This window comes from Pseudopipra pipra, chromosome 2 (assembly GCF_036250125.1).
Source record: "Pseudopipra pipra isolate bDixPip1 chromosome 2, bDixPip1.hap1, whole genome shotgun sequence".
Classification (NCBI taxonomy): domain Eukaryota; kingdom Metazoa; phylum Chordata; class Aves; order Passeriformes; family Pipridae; genus Pseudopipra; species Pseudopipra pipra.
Genome location: NC_087550.1, coordinates 40,796,823 through 40,817,302, shown reverse-complemented (window position 1 = coordinate 40,817,302; position 20,480 = coordinate 40,796,823). Strand labels below are relative to the sequence as shown.

Below are 20,480 nucleotides of genomic sequence, written 5' to 3'. Positions count from 1 at the left end.
CATGGCCATTAGGAACATTCTAATTCCTGACCTCTGCACTATGTCTCTTATTCCCTTCAGACTCCAGCTTTCTTTCATCCTTGAACATCTTTCCTGCAAGTAAACCTCATCCTTTCTCTTTGCCCTGGAAAAATATCAATAATTTCTTTCAAAATATTATCTAGGACATATTAAAAAAACCCAACAAACCAAAACCCAAAAAAAACATGCAAGAGAATTAGGAGGGTACAGTAAAAAAATCTAAACAGAAAAATTACATAATACTACTCCTTGGCATGTTTTACATTGATGCATAAGTCATCAACACCTTTTGTCTAGACCAAGTCTAGCAGAATCTAAACACTGTAAATGTCTCTCTATAGTTTTTTAACCATTCTGAAGTACATCAAGCCTTAAATCAGTTTAAAAATATTTACAGTTTTAAATGCTTCAAATTTCTAACAACCACATGAGGAAAGCCCTTAACCACACACTCAGCTTCTAGCATGTAATGGAGTCTTACTAACTTCCAGTACCCTCTTGAGACACTCAAGTGATGTAATACCACATCCAGGTTTAATTCTTGGTTTTATTCTCTTTGCTCAGATTTCTTGTATAATTTTATTTCAAAACTAATTAGACAATCTCCAAAAAAAGAAAATTATCTTTTCAGAAATAAAGTTTGCTCAAGATACTACTAATTATAGGCATGCCTGTTAATACTTTAACTCAAAAGATGTTCTTCTCTCCCTCTGGTTTTACAGGCATCTGTGTCTGAAAAGACCAGACATCAATTATTAAAAAGGTGACTCAATTGAGTCAGATAAATTTTTTCCTGTTCATAAAGGCTGTGATTCCATGCTGTAACTAATCATACACATGCAATGAATCACTGGCATGATTCCTATAAATTTTACCCACAAGCTGTATTTTTGGATGTAAAGCAGAAAGAGTTGTTATATTTTGAAGCTGAATTTCCTTTTCCACTGGGAACACCAAGAAATCTGATTTTTTTTTTATGGTCTACCACAACTTTGTTTGGAGCATTTAATGTTAAAATTGTTACATGTATCTTCAGAATCATTACATATATTATTCCTCTTAATTTTTTGCCATCTTTCTTATTTATTTTCATTTTTTTCTAGTTGCAATGAATTTTGGTGTTTCACTTACCTATTAGTATGTCTTAGCTACATTTTACATCTGTCCTTTAAGAAATTTTTTAGTGCTTTGTCCTAGAATTCATATTTAAACTTTAACATGCTAATCCTTAAAAAAACACAAACCAAACAAAACATTATCAGTAACAATATTCTTGTGAAGTCATAAAGAAAAATATTTTGTAAGAGGTGCTTTTAAAGGGATCAAGAAAGGAAATGAAAATAGAAATTATTGCAAAGAAACTATTTGGAGAAAAAATGTCAGTGAGACTACCTTAATTAAAAAACAACTGAACATTGTGAAACATGGCTGTGATAATTTCTTTTTTCCCCTCACCCAAAATTAGTACGTATTTTTCTCACCCACTCGAGCTGAGGTGCAGAAACTGTACAAACTTGGCTCAGAAATGCAATACTAAGACTAAAATATAGATCAAATCAGACAACATTTGTCAGTTGAAGAACCTGAAGGCAACAGTGAACTCCATGGAGACCAATATAGCCACATCATTTTCTTTCTCTTTGACAACTGCAAAAATGTCAATATATCAGACTGGAGATTGTTCATTGCTGGAGTGTTAGACTTCAAATATATTTTTAAACCCACCCTTTTCATTACCTTCCAAACAAAAATTCAAATTGTATTTCTACAAAGTTTGTGGAATTTTGTTTGGAGTTGTAAGTTTAGAGACTATCTCTTACTAAGTGGCAGGACAAAGAGAAGTAAAACTGTAGACTAGAAAATAAACTAAACTTAGTCTTGGAAAGACTGATTTGAACTCAGATCCTATGGATTTCTTGGAAAATATGAGATCTCTGAGTCTCACAACTTCTCTTCTAAGGAGAAAAAAAACGAATTCACCTTCCATTTTATTTTGCCTGAGGTTTTGTTGAGAATTTTCATGGAGGTGGTTGATGGTTTCTGGTTGGTTTTAATAAAACTGAAATTATCATAGGCCTCTGAGATGACAGGCTGTGTTTTGATAGATGTCTGGATGGCAGGAATTTCTTTTTGGTAGAAATTTTGATTTCTTATATGAACACTCAGGGTTCAAGGTAAGGCCAAAAGATTTTCCAGGAGGAAAAGTGAAAAAGGGATATAAAACTCCTTCCTTCCTCCTCTTCCTCCCAAACATAATTTAATATATCATGAGGCTATAGGGTTTGCACAAATCCATGAGAAAGCTAGGAGGTTAAAGGGCATGGTTTATGTATTGTTAACAAATAATATGAAGTGGAACAAAGTTATATCATAGTTCATACAGAAATTATTGTTGATCAATATAAAATAGGGTTAATATAGTCATAAATTATGTCTTATATTCGTTATAACTGCTAGTGAAAACACTTCCATATTAAAGCTGAATGCATCATGTAGAAAATTAAATGTCCAAAAAACTATAAATCTTAAAACCAATTCTTTACTAAAAAAGAGCAACTATATGCAAACCATGATTATCCAGAAAAGAATATGGTGTAAGACACAAATAATTATAATAAAAAGAACATATTGTAACTATGAAGCATAACAAGGCAATAAACCAGGAATACAAGAGTGTTTAGTGGCATTAAAGCTATGAAGACAGATATTAAAAACTGGCAGTTTAAAAAATAACCTCAATTAAAATCAGGTAAGGAATACATAAAACTGAAATATACTTTAAACAGCCCAAAACTAATTTAAGTTTAGATGGAGTTCACATCTGTGTAAAATACTGAATAACCTTGCAAGAGATAATTTACTTTCAGGTTCAAAAACTTCTGAGGAAAATTTTCTTTTCCCTCTGTAATACCTTTACAGGCATCCAAATATCAGGTACTTTCAAAAGTGTGTCCTGCAAGAGGTTAGTCCTACAGCCATTTCCTAATTTTTCCCTCTGTGATTCCATCAGATGTTTTCAAATTAAAATGCAATTACTTTTAAATGAACAAATGTGTTTGTAGGATGTTTGTTTCTCTCCAAAAAATTCTCTCCTGAAATGGAAAAAAAATATTAGAAGTTTCCAGCACTGCTGTGAAAAGACATGCAAACCTGCCAGTACTGGCAGGTCACAAAGCAAGACACATTAGACTCCCTGTTATTCAGCTGCAGAGCTATCTTGAGTTTATTTGGCATTTGAAGATTCCAGGAGTAGCTGCTAGATGTCTGGGAATCTGCTAAATCCCTGCCCAAACAGCAGGACTGGTAAGTCTACACACGTAATCTAGTTTTATTGCTTTACTGTCGACTAAATATGAAGTATTTATTGAAAATGTTTTATCTTAACAGGAAGAGGGTCTTCTGTGTCATGATTTCAAAAAGAAAGATACCTATGCAATTTAGGAATTCAGCAAAAAACCTGTATTAGCTCTGTATACTTCATAAAAAAGCTTATGGAATAAACTGCTCATGTCATAAGTATTGCAGATATTTGATAGAAATCAATACAGCTATAGATGCTGAGTAGAAAGTAAATGACAATGGAAAATATGACTCAATCCTAAGGCATCAATTACATGAGAGAAGGAAAGAAGCCAACTCAGATTTGAGGCATGCTATTCTTCAAAAATAAAAGTCAATCAGCAATAACACATGTTGTGATTTAGAATATTCAAAATGCTGAAGTCACTGAGCTGGCAACACCATCCATGGAAACCTGTTAACATTAACGCTTACAAAATCAGATCGAAGACCTGCTCTCCATCAGTAGAAACTAGTTGTAGTTTTTCCCCATTATGAGTTCCAGTATGAGCTTACAGAGTTTCTTGAAGGTCATTCAAAAAATAAAACACATCTTCTATTGTTTCTGCTTCATTTCCATACACACCAAATTCTATTCAGTTCAGATGACAATGTGGAGCAAATGAGAGAAAAGAAGCTTTACAGGAAAAGACAAACTTAACACCATTGCACAGGTCTAGTGGGTTGTAGCTGACTCTTTGATGCAACTGCATCCCCCATGGACTGCGTGGAAAGAGAAAAGTAGATTTAGAATGCCTTGTACTGAAGTGGACTGGTCTTATTCACAGGGAACAGGCAACTCCAATTTTTGCCTAATCTTCCATGTCATCACTTGGACTAAGCAGGAATAAAGCTCTCAGTTTCACCCATATTTAGACATCTAGAAGCTGGCCTTTTAAGTTCAGCAGTCACACCAACTTGTTATACAACTGCATAAACAGTGAAAAATGGCTTGTTTCCCTTGAGTGTCTAGTTCTTATACAAAGGACAGAGAAGATCGGTTTGGCTCTACAATTACTAACACACAAGCGCACAGAAATACTAATGATAGAATATCCAGCTGCTACAGGCACAACAATTGTAGCATGATCTTTGCACTTGACTGTAAGGCTCACTTTCATTATAACAGTCAGAGAGGTGTATGTCTTAACTACAAAAAGAACATCCAATTTTTAAAACTGTATTACATTACTCAGCAACATCCCTTGGTCTCCACCACTGTCCCTTTCCAGCCACTGCTGCTTCTTTTTGTCTCTGCCTCCCTAAGAGGCCATCACCCATTCCCTGAGCAGCTGCTCTTGCTGGCATCCCACACCTGATGTTGCTGCTCTCCTTGCGCGTGTTCCTCCCATCTGCATTGGCTTTCTTTCCTTCCCATGGAGACAAACCGCCATTTCAGGTTCTCCATGCCTCCTTTCTTATGCTAGATTCCTTCACAAACGAAATGTATTTCAGGAATGTCCCTGTACACCAGTAAACTAAAATGTCCATGAAGAGGCCACTTCCTCTGCACAGTTAACATCTTTGCTTTGTGTACTGACAGCAAAGATAAAGCGAAAAAGCTGCAAAGAACATAATGTCATTCAAATAAAGCCATTGCAACAGACTAGCTTATAACTTCACAAACACACTGCTTTATTTTAAAAATTGAAGATAAAAATATCTATTTCTTAATGAGCAATTTCTTTTTTAAAACACTCTTTGGGAATCTCCTGTCTATGCCAACCCATCAGCCAACATCTGTGATTTCTGTGTGCCAGCAGCACGTTCAGCACAGTTCATAGTCCCACGGCACCTCCCACGTCATCACAACAGGACTGCAACGCTGACCTGAGGAAGAACTTGAGGCGTGCTATGAGAAATTTTTTAGATTAATACACACAACTGGAAGCTGTGCTGTTTACAGATACTAAAAAAAAAAAGGAAACAGTCTGGGGTCAATGTCAGAAGTGATTTTGTTTTGTTTTGAAAGTATCTATTTTCAGAGTCCCTCTTACAACACTGATAAAGGAACACAAAATATCACTTTGGGGTGAAAAGTTATGCCTCCCCAGTGGCATTGTTAAGCCCAAATAGTGCTCTCAGTTTACTTCTTAGGGGGGGTTGATCTTCTCATCAAGACAACAATTTGAGACCACCCCTCACCCCTTCTTGGCAAACTCCACAGGAACAAATGGTATATATAACCTGAGAGATCCTGAAATAACAAAGCTGGTCATTTGGTGGAAAGATGGATCTTTTGATGCTCCCATATCTACACCAAGACACATTAAAGTTTCAAGTAATGATGCCCCATTTTTTGTTACAGTACAGAAGTGATACTTCTCGGATACTATCACCCATCCTTAAATCCTCCTAGAGATTCTTACAACCAATTCTCAGCAACAACCTTTAGACCTGTTTCTCAGATGTGGAACATAATCCTCTCCATACTGTGTCTGAGAGAAGGTTGGAAAAGACATAACAGATGAGTAGAGCTACTGCACCCTATTCAGCAAATTCTCCATGCCTTGAAACACTCACTAAGAAGTTCAGTTCCCCTGTGAACTGGAAATTCAGCTTAGAGGTGAATGTCCTTGTTCATACTTTTAATCAGAGCTCAGGAGTCCAGCAGGACTCTAGCAGCTGTGCAGGGTCAGGATGCAACCTTCCTGAATCCTTCCCATGACACACATTAAAATAGGCTGCAGTAGATTAGCAAGAAAAAGAGCCTTAATTTAATTAGCAAATGTACAAGTTTTCTCGCATTTTTATGTTCTTTTGTTGGCTGATACTTGCTACCTAAGTTTTTAATTTTTTGTTTTACTAACTGCAGATTTTTCAAAAAATTTTCTTTTGCAAAGACAAATACACTGCATACTCACTTAGGCAATTCCACCAATTAACAAATTTATTCTAAGCCTTAATTCCTAAATGTTATGGCAGAACAGTAAATTATCTTCCTATTTACTACAGTGGACTAATTTATTTATCCTTAATTTATGTCTGTTTTCTTTAGGATGCAAATTAGAATTTTATTAAACTGCAGAAAAAACACAGCTTCAGAAACCTGTTTTAGTCAGTGAGCCAGTTAATCATACTAACTTATAACAGAAAAGACTGAATTTAACAGAATTTATTAAAACTGATTATGCACATAACATTAACTGCATTCTTCACAAACATCCACGGTTAACAGACTGAACCAACAGTATTTAATCACTGTGTCCATAATCTTTTAGTTATGAGATTTGAGTTTTCGCTCTCATTTCTTAAAAGAATGTACTAGAAGGGAAAAAAGCTTTTAGGATTAGTTGTTTTTTTTTTTCCCTTTAACTTCTTACAAGTTTTTCAACTTTGAATGAAAAAGTAATTAAACCGAAGTAAACTGCAATGACAAAATAATTTTGCTGCATTTGCAGAGCAAGAACTGTCTCAAGTAGACCCAGTTGCTTCAAAAGAACTTGGGGTTCAGGTGCTCAGTGATATTTCCCATCTTAATTGGCTTTGCACAGGAGAAAGTAAGACTTCTTGAAAAGATGAGGTGTTTGCATGCTGGGCTCTTCACCACTATTTTTGAAATTTCCCAAATATTTCACATAGAGAAGAACAAAAGAAGAAATGGCTAATCATACTGTGACATTAAAATTATTTTGTACTTAGAAAAAATAATTTTAATAGAGATTACCAAATTGATGCAGGTCTTTAACTGCTCTGTATTTCCATAAATTCATTTGAATAACGAAGGGAAAATAAAATACATTTTATCTATTTCGAAAATAATGTTTATACTATACATTTTCATTAAATGCAAATTATAAAGGGAAAAACAGACAGCTGCAGCTGATAAAGCAACAATTTGCCTACTCCAAATTTTAGGACCTGGGTCATTTCGCAGAAGACTCTATAAATATACATTGTAATCCAGAGAGAAACAACAAAAATCAAAATGAAGTAATATACATTTTTAACAATATTTAATTTGAAGAAGTTTTCATATTTGCAACTTAAAACTGTCACAAACAAAAGTTACCATTATAAAACCAATATTTTAATAAGCTTAGCCGCCTGATTTCTCAGTTCTTGTATCTGTCAATACTAGTTTAAATATGATATCAGATAAGACAACATATATGGAATTATTTCTGAGATAGAAATGTTCTAGGACATTTGAATTAAATGTATATTTATAAACGCAATTTAGTCTTTCACAGTTCACAAACTTTAACGAAAATTGAGGATTTATGTAAGTAAAAGCAAAGCTAAAGAAAATTTGTACTTTTCTATCTACCAGAGATAGATCCTTAATAACCTATAATATCTAAAGAGACTGCCACTTGAGTTATTTACCAGTACAGCAGATTTTTTGGTATGCAGTTGTCTCCTGACCTTTGAGTAGGCTCAGTTCCTCATGCTCAGTCATTTCATCCTACACTTTCTTCCCAATGTTCCAGGCCTCCTCCTCTATCTAGGCAACCTACGTCGACACCACTAGATATTTTTTGCCTGATCATTACTGAAAATAAAACAACAGACTGATCTCAAATTGCCCCATGGGTTCTTCTAATTAGTGGCTTCTCTTTAACCAGACAGTCTCTCCCATAAACAAAACTCGCTGCTCTCTTCCTGTTAGCCAGTTCCTCTGACAGATTAGACTTCTCATACTAAGCTCCATCTAAACTAATTACAATGCCTCATGTAAAGTGCTTTAAAAGCCTTGCTGAAATAGAAATAGGTTTGATGCCTTGCATTTCTTTGCCTACAGAATAAGTTATCTTATCAAAAAAGGTATCAGGTAACTCTGGTAGTAGTTACCCTTTCTGAGAAACCGTGTGGCATTTTAACCTAAAGCATTTGGACATCAATTATCCTGGTCCAGCCTCTCTTCCGTCTTCCTTCCCCTGGCCCCCTTCCACTATGCTTCAGACTGACATTAAAATATACCAGATCTAGTGGACACAAGTACCAAACCTTGAGTAACAGACACTAGCAATGAAACACCTTTTACCATACCTACCAGAGCAAGGTCATTTCATTTTTCTCAGTTAAAGGATCACAAGTGCTATAATTTGATCAGATACCAAGGAAACCTGTTCAAGAAATGGGCATTTTGGTATTTCTAACCAATCTTAGATATCTGTCTAAAACTCTGCTTTGACAGTTTTCTGACAGACCCTGAAAAATGGGTTTTTTGTTTGTTTTACCCTCCTCAATTTCCAGACAATCCAAATCAAACACGGAAAGAACGTGCCAGTTCTCGCGTGCCTACATATGAGGATACATATGAGCAAAGATGCAGGAAATTTAATCCCAGCAGTGAATATGGATTTGTTTCCCAAGCAGGAAGGAATTCATATCTTCCTGTAAATGAATGAAATAAAATAATAATAAAAAATAATCCTCCTGGCCAAAATAAATTATTTTATGAAACAAACAAATGGAATTGTAAGGAGGAAACAAAGCGTTCCTTTTAAGTCTTAAAACCAAAATTGCTTCTGTTGTCTTTGATCTGATTTAAGTTGTATTAAAGGTCAATGAATATTGGAACAAATGTTGCTAAATGCTCTACTCAATGGATAAAAAGAAAGATGAAAGTTCGGCTTTATTGTCCATAACACATCACACAATGAGCTCACCAAAGTTACCAGCTGGGGCCTTGCAAACCACATTGACCAAATAAGGCAAAAGGCTTCGTGCCTGGAATCCTTTCCCAGTTACCTCACCCGGCTTCTGCTTGCCTTTCTACAATAATTGCAGAGGTCATTTTTTTAAACTCAGATGGAGTAAATCAACAGGCTATCCAATGCAAAGCTGGGTTTGTGTAGTCTCTGGAGAGAACTCAGCTTTATTTAAACTGAGTGTGTGCAGAAAAGGAATAACTGAAATATGTGCAATAAAAACAGAAGAGCAAGTAGTATAAATCAAGAAGAGCAAGTGATGGCGATTTGTATATTGCTGGTTAGGTTACAAATACTAATGTTTTATGGTGGATGTTTCTCAAATTTGTTGGGTACCTTCAGGTTTTTAAAGTGCACCTGAAGGACTAGTCTTTAATGTTATTCTTGTGATGTTCCAAAAACACTTGAACTTTGCACTCTGAGTTTATACTGTCCTTGTATTTGAAATATAGCTCCGTAACATCAACAGGATATATTTTATCCTCTGTATTCTCTTTGATTTCTGTGACAATATTTTTTGCTTAAACGTGCTATAAGTTTTGAAGAAACAATGAAATATTCTCATTCTCTATTAAGCACAATTATAGGATAGTCCTAAGTAGTTCATCATGGTAGGAAGAATCATGTGAAATTACTTATTATTAAAACAAAATGGTGATTCTTATAATTTATTTTCTCTTTTTTTCCCCTGCATATGTGTGTGGATAGGAGGGTGGTGGTGGTGGGGATGGTTTGGTTTTATCTCCAGCTGAATATCATCTGGTATTTTAAAAAAGAAAGAAAAAAAGCCCAGCAAGCACTTTTAAGCGCTCTCTCACTTTATCTTCACCTCAGCAAAATCTGACAGTAGTACCTAATATAATTTCCTATTATGTATATTGGCAACACAGATACCTAATAATCTTTTTCCTCCACAAAATTTGGAAACACAGCTTAAAAGGGTACTAAAACTGATAATTTCAAAGTCCAATTAGAAGAGAGAGAGTCCAACACCCAACAGCTGCTTTCATCGCTAGCTACTACTGACATTGTCAATGCTAAAGGCATATACAATTAATCTGCTGCTTCTATACCTAATCTTTTTAAATGTTAGTCCATAAGATATTATGATGCAAATTGACTGTAAAGTCACAGCTCTAGAAATACATAAAATGACAAAACTATCAGCTATCTTGTGGAGTTTGTACCACTCAGATTCTCTTCAGAGAGGAACACATACACAGAAATGTTTTGGGGTTTTGGTGGGGAGAGGGGTAACAGAGAAACAGATGCAATTTTGTGTTTGATATGAATACAGTTCCACACACTGTTGTAAGTTAACACTACAGGAAAAAAACCAGTTCACACTTGGTATTTCAGAGCAAAAACTAACAACTGACACATGGTTCACACAGCTGAAGAAATAAGAAGCGATCTCAGTGTTCTGTGAAACTTACCGCTGAAATCCAAGCAACAAAAAAGGGTCTACATTTTTTGCTTGTCTATCAATACAGATCACCCCCGAGGAGTTCAGAGAGCCAAATCTCTGTACAAACCTTCATTAACTGCAGATAAATAAGTAGGAAGCTCAACTCATAAGAGTTCATAAATGCTCAAGGGTTGATCTCAGTGAATGAAAGTGAGGGTAAGAGATCTGACCACGTTCTCAACTTTACTAACTATGAGTTTCACAAAGCCCAAATGTCTACTCTGTTTCATGTGGGTCTCATTATTCCTAGATCACAGGTTGTACTGAAAGAAATTAATTTCTCACTTCTTTGTGTTGATACCACTTAGTTAAAGGCCAACTGTAATTGCTTCAACTGATAAAAATCAATTCAAAGGTGAATTGCGATATACCAAACATAGAAGACTCAACCTATCCTGTAGTGTCCTGCCTTTAATGTTCAATACTTGATACAAAAAACAAGGAAGTCATCTTCAGTAATATCATTTATATATAAATGTGTCTTATAAAGCTCTGCACAGAGCCCTGTGAACTGCCTGTGGATTGTCTCTCTTGATGTACCAAATCAGTCAATAGTACAATGGGTTAGGCTTTCAAATAGGATGCTGTGCAGAGAAGAATGATATCTCTTAAACTATAGGAATATGAAGTAAAATGGTAACACAAAGAACTGAACAAGACTATGAAAACCTACTGAAAACTAAAAATAATTTTGTGCTGGGATTAAATTCTGATTTATGCAGCATGGTAAATAAACTCCCAGCCCTGCATCTCACAGCAGCATAGGGGTGGGACAAGAGAAGAATGTAGTTGTACACAAAAACGTATCAAGTAAGAGAGTAAAGAACATCCATTTCAGAGAAATCTGACCTCAAGTTCACAGCAAAAATTCTTCACAAACATCTACTTAGTTCCTGTGCGGAAGCAGTCGCATCTGTTTGCTACACATTCACAACAGCAGTACAAGAAATATAAACCTTTGGTCTCTCTTTCCAATAGCTCTGTTTTTCTTCTGAGTTTGTTTTGAGTACAGCACAAGCACAACCTCACCTGCAACATCACAGAACTTATTTTGTACTCATTTAACCTTACAAATGGAAGATTTCCCAGAAATTTTTATGAGTGCTAATGTATGATGCAAAATGCTTCAGAACTACCATATTTATGCAGACAGAAGGAATTGTTACTAACCATACCTCCAACTGACTACCAAGCCTTTATGCATCTATCAGAGACTGTGATTAAGGCAGTCAATGATAGCCACTTAAGAATCCAGGATCAGATGGAAAATACCTCTTCTAGACAGTTCCTTCCAACATTTTTTCCCAATATTATCTTCTGTCTTTATACAATGGCCACTCGAGGGCCACTGCACTTATAGCAGCTGTTTGAATCCTCTCTGTGGTTCTGGGTTAATCCAAGATGTAGCATAATGTAAATGCAGACATCAGTAAATGAATGCAACATCAGATGGTAGGAATGTGCAACAGTAGCAAGAGCTGCTCCCTATGCATATTATCAGTCTTTAAGCTCCATTTCTAAATCATCTTCTCCTCTGAAGCAAAGAATTCAGTATAATTTACTAACATATTAATGAGGATGGTATCAAGTCTGTTTGAATACAAAATGCCTGTTTTCAGTCCAGCCTTCAAAACATACTGATAAACTCAAATAAACATGAAATGAAAAACAACCACAGCCACTTACTTTTGCTGCTCCTATTTGCTCTTTACGAAACTTCTCCAGCGGTGCTATTAGCACATCATTAGCATTCTGGATCTGCAAAGTTAAACACAAAGCATATCTTTTTAATAGAGTATTTGCAGAAAGTAGAGTCACTGTAACTCTGCCAGTGTGCAAGACTGAAAAATTCATATCTTTAACTTTCTAGGAAGAGCATATGGGCAGAAGGCAAGTAATTATGTTTTCTTCACACAAAACATACAACACCAACGTAAACTAGTCTATTATGGACCATTTTCATGAATAACTAAAGCAATTGTAATGAATGTCTCTCTTCAATATGTAGAAGGGTTTTCTGGTACTTTACTTCCATTTCTTGCATCTTGCCTAAAACCAGAATAGAAAATGAAAACTTTCAGGAACATGTTTTGGCAGAACAAAGAAGACAAATATACTGGTACTGACAGCACTGACTAAAAAAGTCTGTGTTTATAGAATCTGAAACTTGACAGCTGAATCTTTTCGGTTATCTCTTTGGATTACATACCTAGTTACACTGAACAGAGGAGAGTGAGGCAGAGAACTCTTAAAAGATAAGTAGACAATTTAAAAAATACTCTAGCTTGGGTTCCTTCACTTTTCTAAACTAATTTAAGATGTCCTGCAGCTATTTTTATCCCTTTAACCTAAACCAGAGTTCTTAATGAAACACAGTATTCCCCTCATAGCCTCTGTTTATTTAGTGTAAATCCAGTCCTGGGAATCCCTCTCTGAAAACCATTCCCAGCAGTGACCACCCAAAGTAGTCCCCAGCCTTTTTTTCTTCACACCAGTTCAGTCTTTACCATACTCATCATTTGAGCTTTGGCAGGTTTGGAAGTCTGGGCAAAGCTAACATGCACCTAAGCCAAATATGAATGAATACAGATCTTGTGGTTCTTCCACAACAATAATTGATAAACCAAATGGTCAGTTAGGCACAAAAACTTCCCAAAAACCTGTACTAATAAACACAGAGAATAAACCCACTGAAATACAAACACATTTTCTTTCCTCCCAAACATAACATTACAATTTGAAAGACCACAGAATCACCACAACTCTTAGCAGGGAAAAGTTTCAGGAAAAGTAGAGATTCGACACCCTAATGAAGCAAAGTCCAAGACAGCAATGGCAAAACCGGAATGCTCAATGATAAAGTCATCAAAATGTGCTACATTTAAAAACAAAAATCAGGCACAGAAGATGAAAAGGAGTGTTTTCACTGCATTTAACAACCTCCATCAATTCCACTGGATCAGACCACAGAGCTACATCTCTGAGTGGACATTTCCAAATAATATATAGATTTTTAGGCATCATCCAGCAATCTAACTGGGACTCAACACTTTTTACAAGGAAAAGTGCACAGACCTAAAAAAAGATAAGTTCAACCCCAAGGATCTTAAATCTTTAAAGATTAAAGATTAACAGGGGTGCAAAACTTAAATGATTTGCCACAACCAGGCAATGTTGCAGCGCATACACCTGGAAGCAGGAGCTCAAAGTTTTGATAAGTTACAGAACATGTACGTGGCTCTTGGCAGCACACAGCAAAATCACAAAAGCTTAGTGGAGTCACTGGTACAGAACTGTGGATGCATTTTTTATTTTTTTTTTATGTACAAAACTAAGTTTTTTCTCTGCCTTTAAGATTCATTGCTAAATACCTCACAGTTCAATTAATGTATTATGTATTATGTATTATCAAGTAGTTACTACTGATACCAGCAATCATTGCTAGTCCTGTTGCTAGTCATTGCCTCTCAAACTAACCTCATGTGGAGCTGAATGGCCTCCCCTTCACTCAATGCTACCACAGTTATGCAACCTCCATGCCACACTAAGAGACCTCACTTCACATACTGTCCTCTTGACAATGTTAAAGAAACTGAAACAAATCCTACCCATCTCACTCAAAGCTGCTGCAAAGCAAATGAAGTACCTTGGAAAAAAAGGAATCCTGCTTCAAACACCATGGAAGAACATATTCACAGGAAGCATATCACACTGAGAGGATTCATCTGAGAAGTAAGCAGTTTTGCCAGGATGAAGCTCAGTTTTATAACTCCCACAGTTATACACGAACTGGGAATGGACAGTAGACATCACCAGGCTACTTGAAAGGTGTCACACACTTCATCTAGACAGGGTCTGTGCCTCTGAACAGATCTGCTGAGCCACAATAACAGAACACATTGCAAGCCATTCCCTCTGCTGAAAGCTTCTACTGACGAGAACTCTGATGTGACAATTCATCTCCCAGTAAAATTAGGGGCTAAGCAAGTAATAGGCTTTGGTTTTGGGGAGGGAGAACATGGCAGCAAAGGACCAGAGAAAATCCCAGCAGATGCACTTCAACAGTCAGTATTATAAAGATGCAGAAGTCTGTGAAAAGACTTCCATCAATTTCCACCAGCTTGTGCCTAACTTTTGGAAACTGAAAATTATAGAGAAAGAAGAATTTTTGCCTTACATATGCATTTATTAATGTCCTTTCTTTGTCAATTCCTATCACTGCAACTATTTTATAGTTTCATTTTAACGGTTACAAACCGGCACACAGGCTTCCCCCCTCCCCCCTCCCACACAAAATAGGAGCCTAGTCCTCCCACAACCATTTCTGTGGAAATCTGATTGCTTTAGGTAATCTGAAATTTTCACTGTGTGGTCCTAATAGAGTAAATTTCTTCCTGCCAAGATGATAATCCCTCTCCTACTCCTAGTTATTGTGCTAGGTTGAAATCAGGGGCACTTGGAACAGGCAAACAATGTCAAAAAAACTCTAACAGTTTCTGTAAATAGCAACTTCAGAAACCCAAGTTGTGCTTAAAATATGGATCTTATCCTTCAAAGCTGATTGAGATTAGTCACACCTTTAAAGAAGTTATACTTTCTTGATCCAATAGCTACCGAATGCTACATGGTTCCAGTGCCCAGCCCGGCTAATATGTGGCAGTCGATCCAACAATGTGATTGTTTCTCGTTTGGCAAAAGCATCAGTCTTTCTCCAGAAAACGAAAAAAACAAAGGAACCATACAATTTTATCTTAGTGACAGTTCCTCAGTCTTTTCTAATGAAGATGCCATGCAAGTATTAGAAAGATATAACAGGAGAATTACTTTGACAATTGAGAGCTGTATGAGATATAGCAAAAATAAAAAATATTTTTCTAAACTTAAGAACTTAATCAGATTTTTATCTTTGGTATATATAATTCTACTTAGCTGTAGTTAACTCTACTTATTGATAAAAATACCATTGAAATAAGTACCACTAAAATCATCCAGAACTTGTAAAATATACTTGAAAAAGAAACATTTAAAAATTCAAAACACTTTTCTAAGGTAGTTTGGACAATTTATGAGGTCAATCTCTGTTTGCATAACTGTAAATTTCAATACACTCTGATAGCCATTGAGACAACATGGTGAAGCACCTTAAATTGTCTTTTCTGATTCTTGATAATCCACTTTTCCAACCCACACTCCTTCCCTCCAAAAGTTAGCTATGAAATTGAATTAATGCAGCAATACTGAGATTAAACTGATTTTCACACATCACAGAGAAACTCCACGTCTATACTTGGAGATATTTTGGGCTAGCAAATTTTTAAGCTTTTCTTTTTTGACTAAGACTTTTAATCAGTAAAATGAAGAACATTATGAGAATCATTATTACAAAATGCTAGAAAGGGAAAAATTAATTTATTGCAAATATATCTGAACATTTTAATTTCTAGATTTTCTTAAATTCAATATTAATTTTTTGAATGAGTTTTCTAATTAGATTTCTAGTTTTTCTAAATTTGGGATAGTGAATGATATGTGGCCTGTACACGCAGCTGCTGCCTTCTTCTTTTACTTAAACTAAAAGAGGGTAGATAAAGATTTAAATGGAAAGAGAGTAGGTTTAGAGTTGATGTTAGGAAGAAATTCTTTACTGTGAGGGTGGTGAGGCACTGGAACAGATTGCCCAGAGAAGCTGTGGCTGCCTCATCCCTGGAAGTGTTCAAGGCCAAGTTGGATGGGGCTTTGAGTAGCCTGGTCTAGTGGAAAGTGTCTCTGACCATGGGAGGGGTACCGGAATGAGATGATCTCTAAGTCCCTTCCAACCCAAACCAATCTATGATTCTGCAATTCTACTTTGGTAGAATCAGTGGATATAAACAGATATTTATCTATAAACATCGATGCAGCTGCTACTTCATTGTTAAATACTAACAGTATAGACACGGAAATTTTAAACCCTGAATCACTTTACAAGCTTTTAGCTTCATCTAAGTATCTACAATGTTGAATTGCAGCAACAAGAACAATTAATATCTTTTGAGCTTTATATTTTTATTTGTAGGGAGAATGACAAGGTAGGTTACCAAAAGAATTAACAGAATCACCAGCTGCCAGAAGAAAACAGCAACAATATCAAGGGAGACACATTTGCAGTGACAGAATTAAGAATTAAATCAAGGTTATCTGAATTTCAGCAAAACACTTTAACTACAAAAAACTTTTGGGTTTATGTCTTGTATCTTGGAAATACACTTTTTGCTCCAAAATCTGCTAGGAGTATTTTTCATGGCAACACAGAATGATCGCACTTGTATATGAGAAATAAAACTCATATCCTTGAAAATCTGAATGTTGACAAATTTTAACTTGCTTCCTGTTGGTATAAGACTTCTACGTAACATGAATTAAATTCATTCAAAGAATGCAACAAAACCCATAGCTACTATATTCATAGTAATGCATTTCTAATTTAGAAAAATATTGCTCTACAAGACAAAAAGACATAATTTAATTTTAAATATTTCCCCCAATTCCTAACAATTCTTAACATCTGACCACAAACCACTTATTTTAATCTGTGGCCTATATCAACTGCTCCTGATCAATACAACAGTAGAGACCAAATATGGACAACCAGGCATTTATGTAACTTATATATCAAATTGCATGCTACAAAGAATATAAACATGCCATGATAAAACACTAGTCATGTATTTAAGTCCACAGTTTCTGTTTTAAAAGTTAAAAAGTATAAATATTACATAAAGTTAATATTGTGAATTTCAATGCCTGTAACTACTTGACCTTAGTAGGACAAATATTTTCACCATGTTGTACAGAAAACTCTACACAGACAAATCATATACTTAGAAAACAAAAATACAGTAACATACTTGAAGTTTATCTTCATCTTTCTCACATTTACAAAAAAAAAAAAAAGACATCAAACAGTATCCAAGCTTGTGTTAATTTTCTAAACATATCACTACCAGTGTCAGTTATTTAAAGTAGAGCTGATGTTAAAGCAGTTTCAGAAGATTACAAAGTTGTAATGACAGATGATTATTAACATAGGTTGGACAATTCCATGTACAATATGTAATGAAATATTCAGCTTCTTAGCAAAAATCTAATGCTGTATCAAGTGGTATTAATACATTGCCACAAGGGGATGCCTATAAATCACATGCTAGTTAAGGCTGGGAGTAGTTATATATATTTGAATCATAGAATGGTATGGGTTGGAAGGGACCTTAGAGATCATCTCGTTCCAACCCCCCTGCCATAGTCAGAGACACTTTCCACTAGGCTACTCAAAGCCCCATCCAACCCGGCCTAGGACACTTCCAGGGATGGGGCATCCACAGCTTCTCTGGACAACCCGTTCCAATGTATTTCCTTCTAATATCTAAACTAAATCTACCTTCTTTCAGTTTAAACCATTCCCCCTCATCCTATCACTACTGGAAGGCTTCTGGAAGGTTTCCTCAGAGCCTTCTCTTCTCCCGGCTGAACAACCCTTGAACAGAAGCAAGATCTACTAGAAAGCACACAACCTCATTTGTGGAGAACTAAATTTAATCTTGAAAAGTAGATTGTCCGTAAGACCTTAAGATCTGAGACAGTTTAAGATACTTTTTCAATGGAATTTTGACAATCCCATATCCTGATGAAAATCAGATTTTCCTGTGAAGCTCAAATCTCTGGCACAGAAAAACTTATGGTGGGGACTGCTGGAGAGAGGGATCGTATGACTATCAGGGCTCTCCACTTCCATAGTCAGTTTTGTCTTAAGTCTACCCATGCAGGACTCCTTTGTTGGAGACACTGGCTCACCATCCCTGTGCTCAGCCAGCCTTCATTCTACCCCTCTGCCCATGAAGCTTTCCTTCTTCAGGACACTGTAAATTCCACGGCAGCAAGAGACCTCCTACTCTAAAGTTTATTTTGCCGATACATTCAAACCCCACAATTAGCCAAGCATTTAATCTGACCTCCTGCCCTTCCTGTGACTTGATGCTTAACTGTGGTGACACTCCAAGAATTTAAAGGAAAAAAGACAAAAGAGAAAATTCCAAGAGACACATGCTGTTGAACTAGAAACTGAAGGAGAAGGGGAAAAATATTTAAAAGCTGCTTTTTTAAAATCAGCTATTGTAGAAATTTGTATTATTGCACATACTGCAAGACATTGCATCTTTCACTCAAATAGACCCCACATATTTTCATAGTTTTTTCACTCTCCTCTTCCAGAGTGAATAAGACCCTTCACAAAATTAATAGCCTACCAACATTAATTTGAGCTCCACTTTTTCCTTTGCCAGTCTTCAGTGCAGGTAACCTACAAGGCAAGTTCTGTAAAGTATCACACGAATTGTAATTGAGACCAGAACTAACAGAAAGAAATTACATTCTCGAGTTCAGAAGAAAAAGAAACATTTCATCATTCTTGAAAGCATGTTTAGCACCAGGACTGTACTTGTACCCTTTTGTGTGCTAATGCTACAAAGAAAAACCAAGAACCTTGCTGCGGGAAGCCAATTGAAGGACTACTCTCAGAACTGCACTTGAAGGGGAAAAAGAAATAAAAATAAAGAAAATAAATTAATAAAATCAAAGAACAAATAGTTCCGGTCATGTTAAGAAGACTGCTAAGAACATTATAAAAACAAGCAAACCTTGCAGAGAGTACTGTGACTATCTTTGTGATCACCAACCAGATGCAACCTTGTCTCACAAGTTGGAAAGAATATCAAATACCAAGAGGTCCTCTCAGGGTCTCTGTCCCTTTTGGCAGTTTCCTTTGTTCCTCACAACTATCAGCCAAGGAAGAAAATATTATGGTTTGCAATCAATACATTTTGTGAGCTCATTGACAGGAACGAGTGAGTGTAAGTAATTTTAGAAATACTTCATCACACTATCTTCTTTTTTTTTCCTATTTTTACACTACCCACTATCCTATTAAGCACACCATATAATAGAAAAGAATTAAGTTTAAAATACTTTCATTACATCAGCACATGAATCATTAGTGAAGTGTTTATATAAAGCACATTTCATTAATTTTACACCCCAGCAGTCTCAAAGCTGAGGCATATGCTTTCTGAGCTGTTTCCACATGCTCCTAAATAAGGTGATGATGACCTCTGCTCTTCGAGACGAGGGAATAACACAACAAGTACTATCAAATACAGCCCAACCACTCTCAAGCATCTTGCCTTTTTTGCAGTATTTCAATCTCTATGGCAAATTACAATATTTATGGTGCTTTAGCACTCAAAGATCCCAAGTCCAGTACAACCTCTCATGAAAACAGCAACTTGATTCTCTTAGAAGGAGGCACCAATATTATCTGTGTCTGCAACGACTGTGGAGCAGAAGCTCCTTTCTTCCTCCCAGAAGCCAAGGATTATTAATGACCCCAAAAGTCTGGACCTTTGAGACAACTCTGTACTAATACTGATTAATTTGCTTTAGGGCCAAGTAACAACAGAGAAATATTAACTTTAAGGATTGCCATTAAGAAAATAGAGAAAGAAAAGAAGTATATTTCAGTTCAAATAACAGCTTCCTCACAAAATCTGGGAACTTCAGGTGGCCCCTAATGAATCAGTTCATGCACTGCTAACAGCAAGATCTGACAGAGGACATTACCATCTCAGTAACAATACCAACATAAAGAGTCTCAAGGACATACTGAACAATTAACTCAGTCACTCAGCACCAGATATCCATTGTCTCCAGACTCGATATGGCCACATAACCTTCCCTTCCCAATCAGTGGGGAGAAATAAGCATAGGATTCCTGTGATCCATTCAGACAAGATGCATCACATCGTGAAATTGCCAGGTTGTGCGCATTCAAACTCAAGTGTATTAATCTGCTTACATGAAAGTAATTCTGTGTAGATGTATAAAGGCTAAATAAAATACTATTTAGATGTTTCCAAAACAAAGCAAAAGAAAGCCTGGGCCACTGGGCTTGAAGTCTCCTCTCC

The 20,480-nt window shown here is 36.0% G+C and overlaps 1 protein-coding gene across 1 annotated transcript in view; it reads right to left on the bottom strand.

The window, feature by feature from the left end:
* ARHGAP42 (Rho GTPase activating protein 42) overlaps positions 1-20,480 on the bottom strand; it is a 149,756-nt gene that overhangs the window by 56,748 nt on the left and 72,528 nt on the right. Inside the window, exon 4 of the mRNA XM_064645138.1 lies at positions 12,172-12,243. Within this exon, the coding sequence (XP_064501208.1) occupies positions 12,172-12,243 (72 nt within the window). The remainder of the gene's footprint in view (positions 1-12,171; positions 12,244-20,480) is intronic.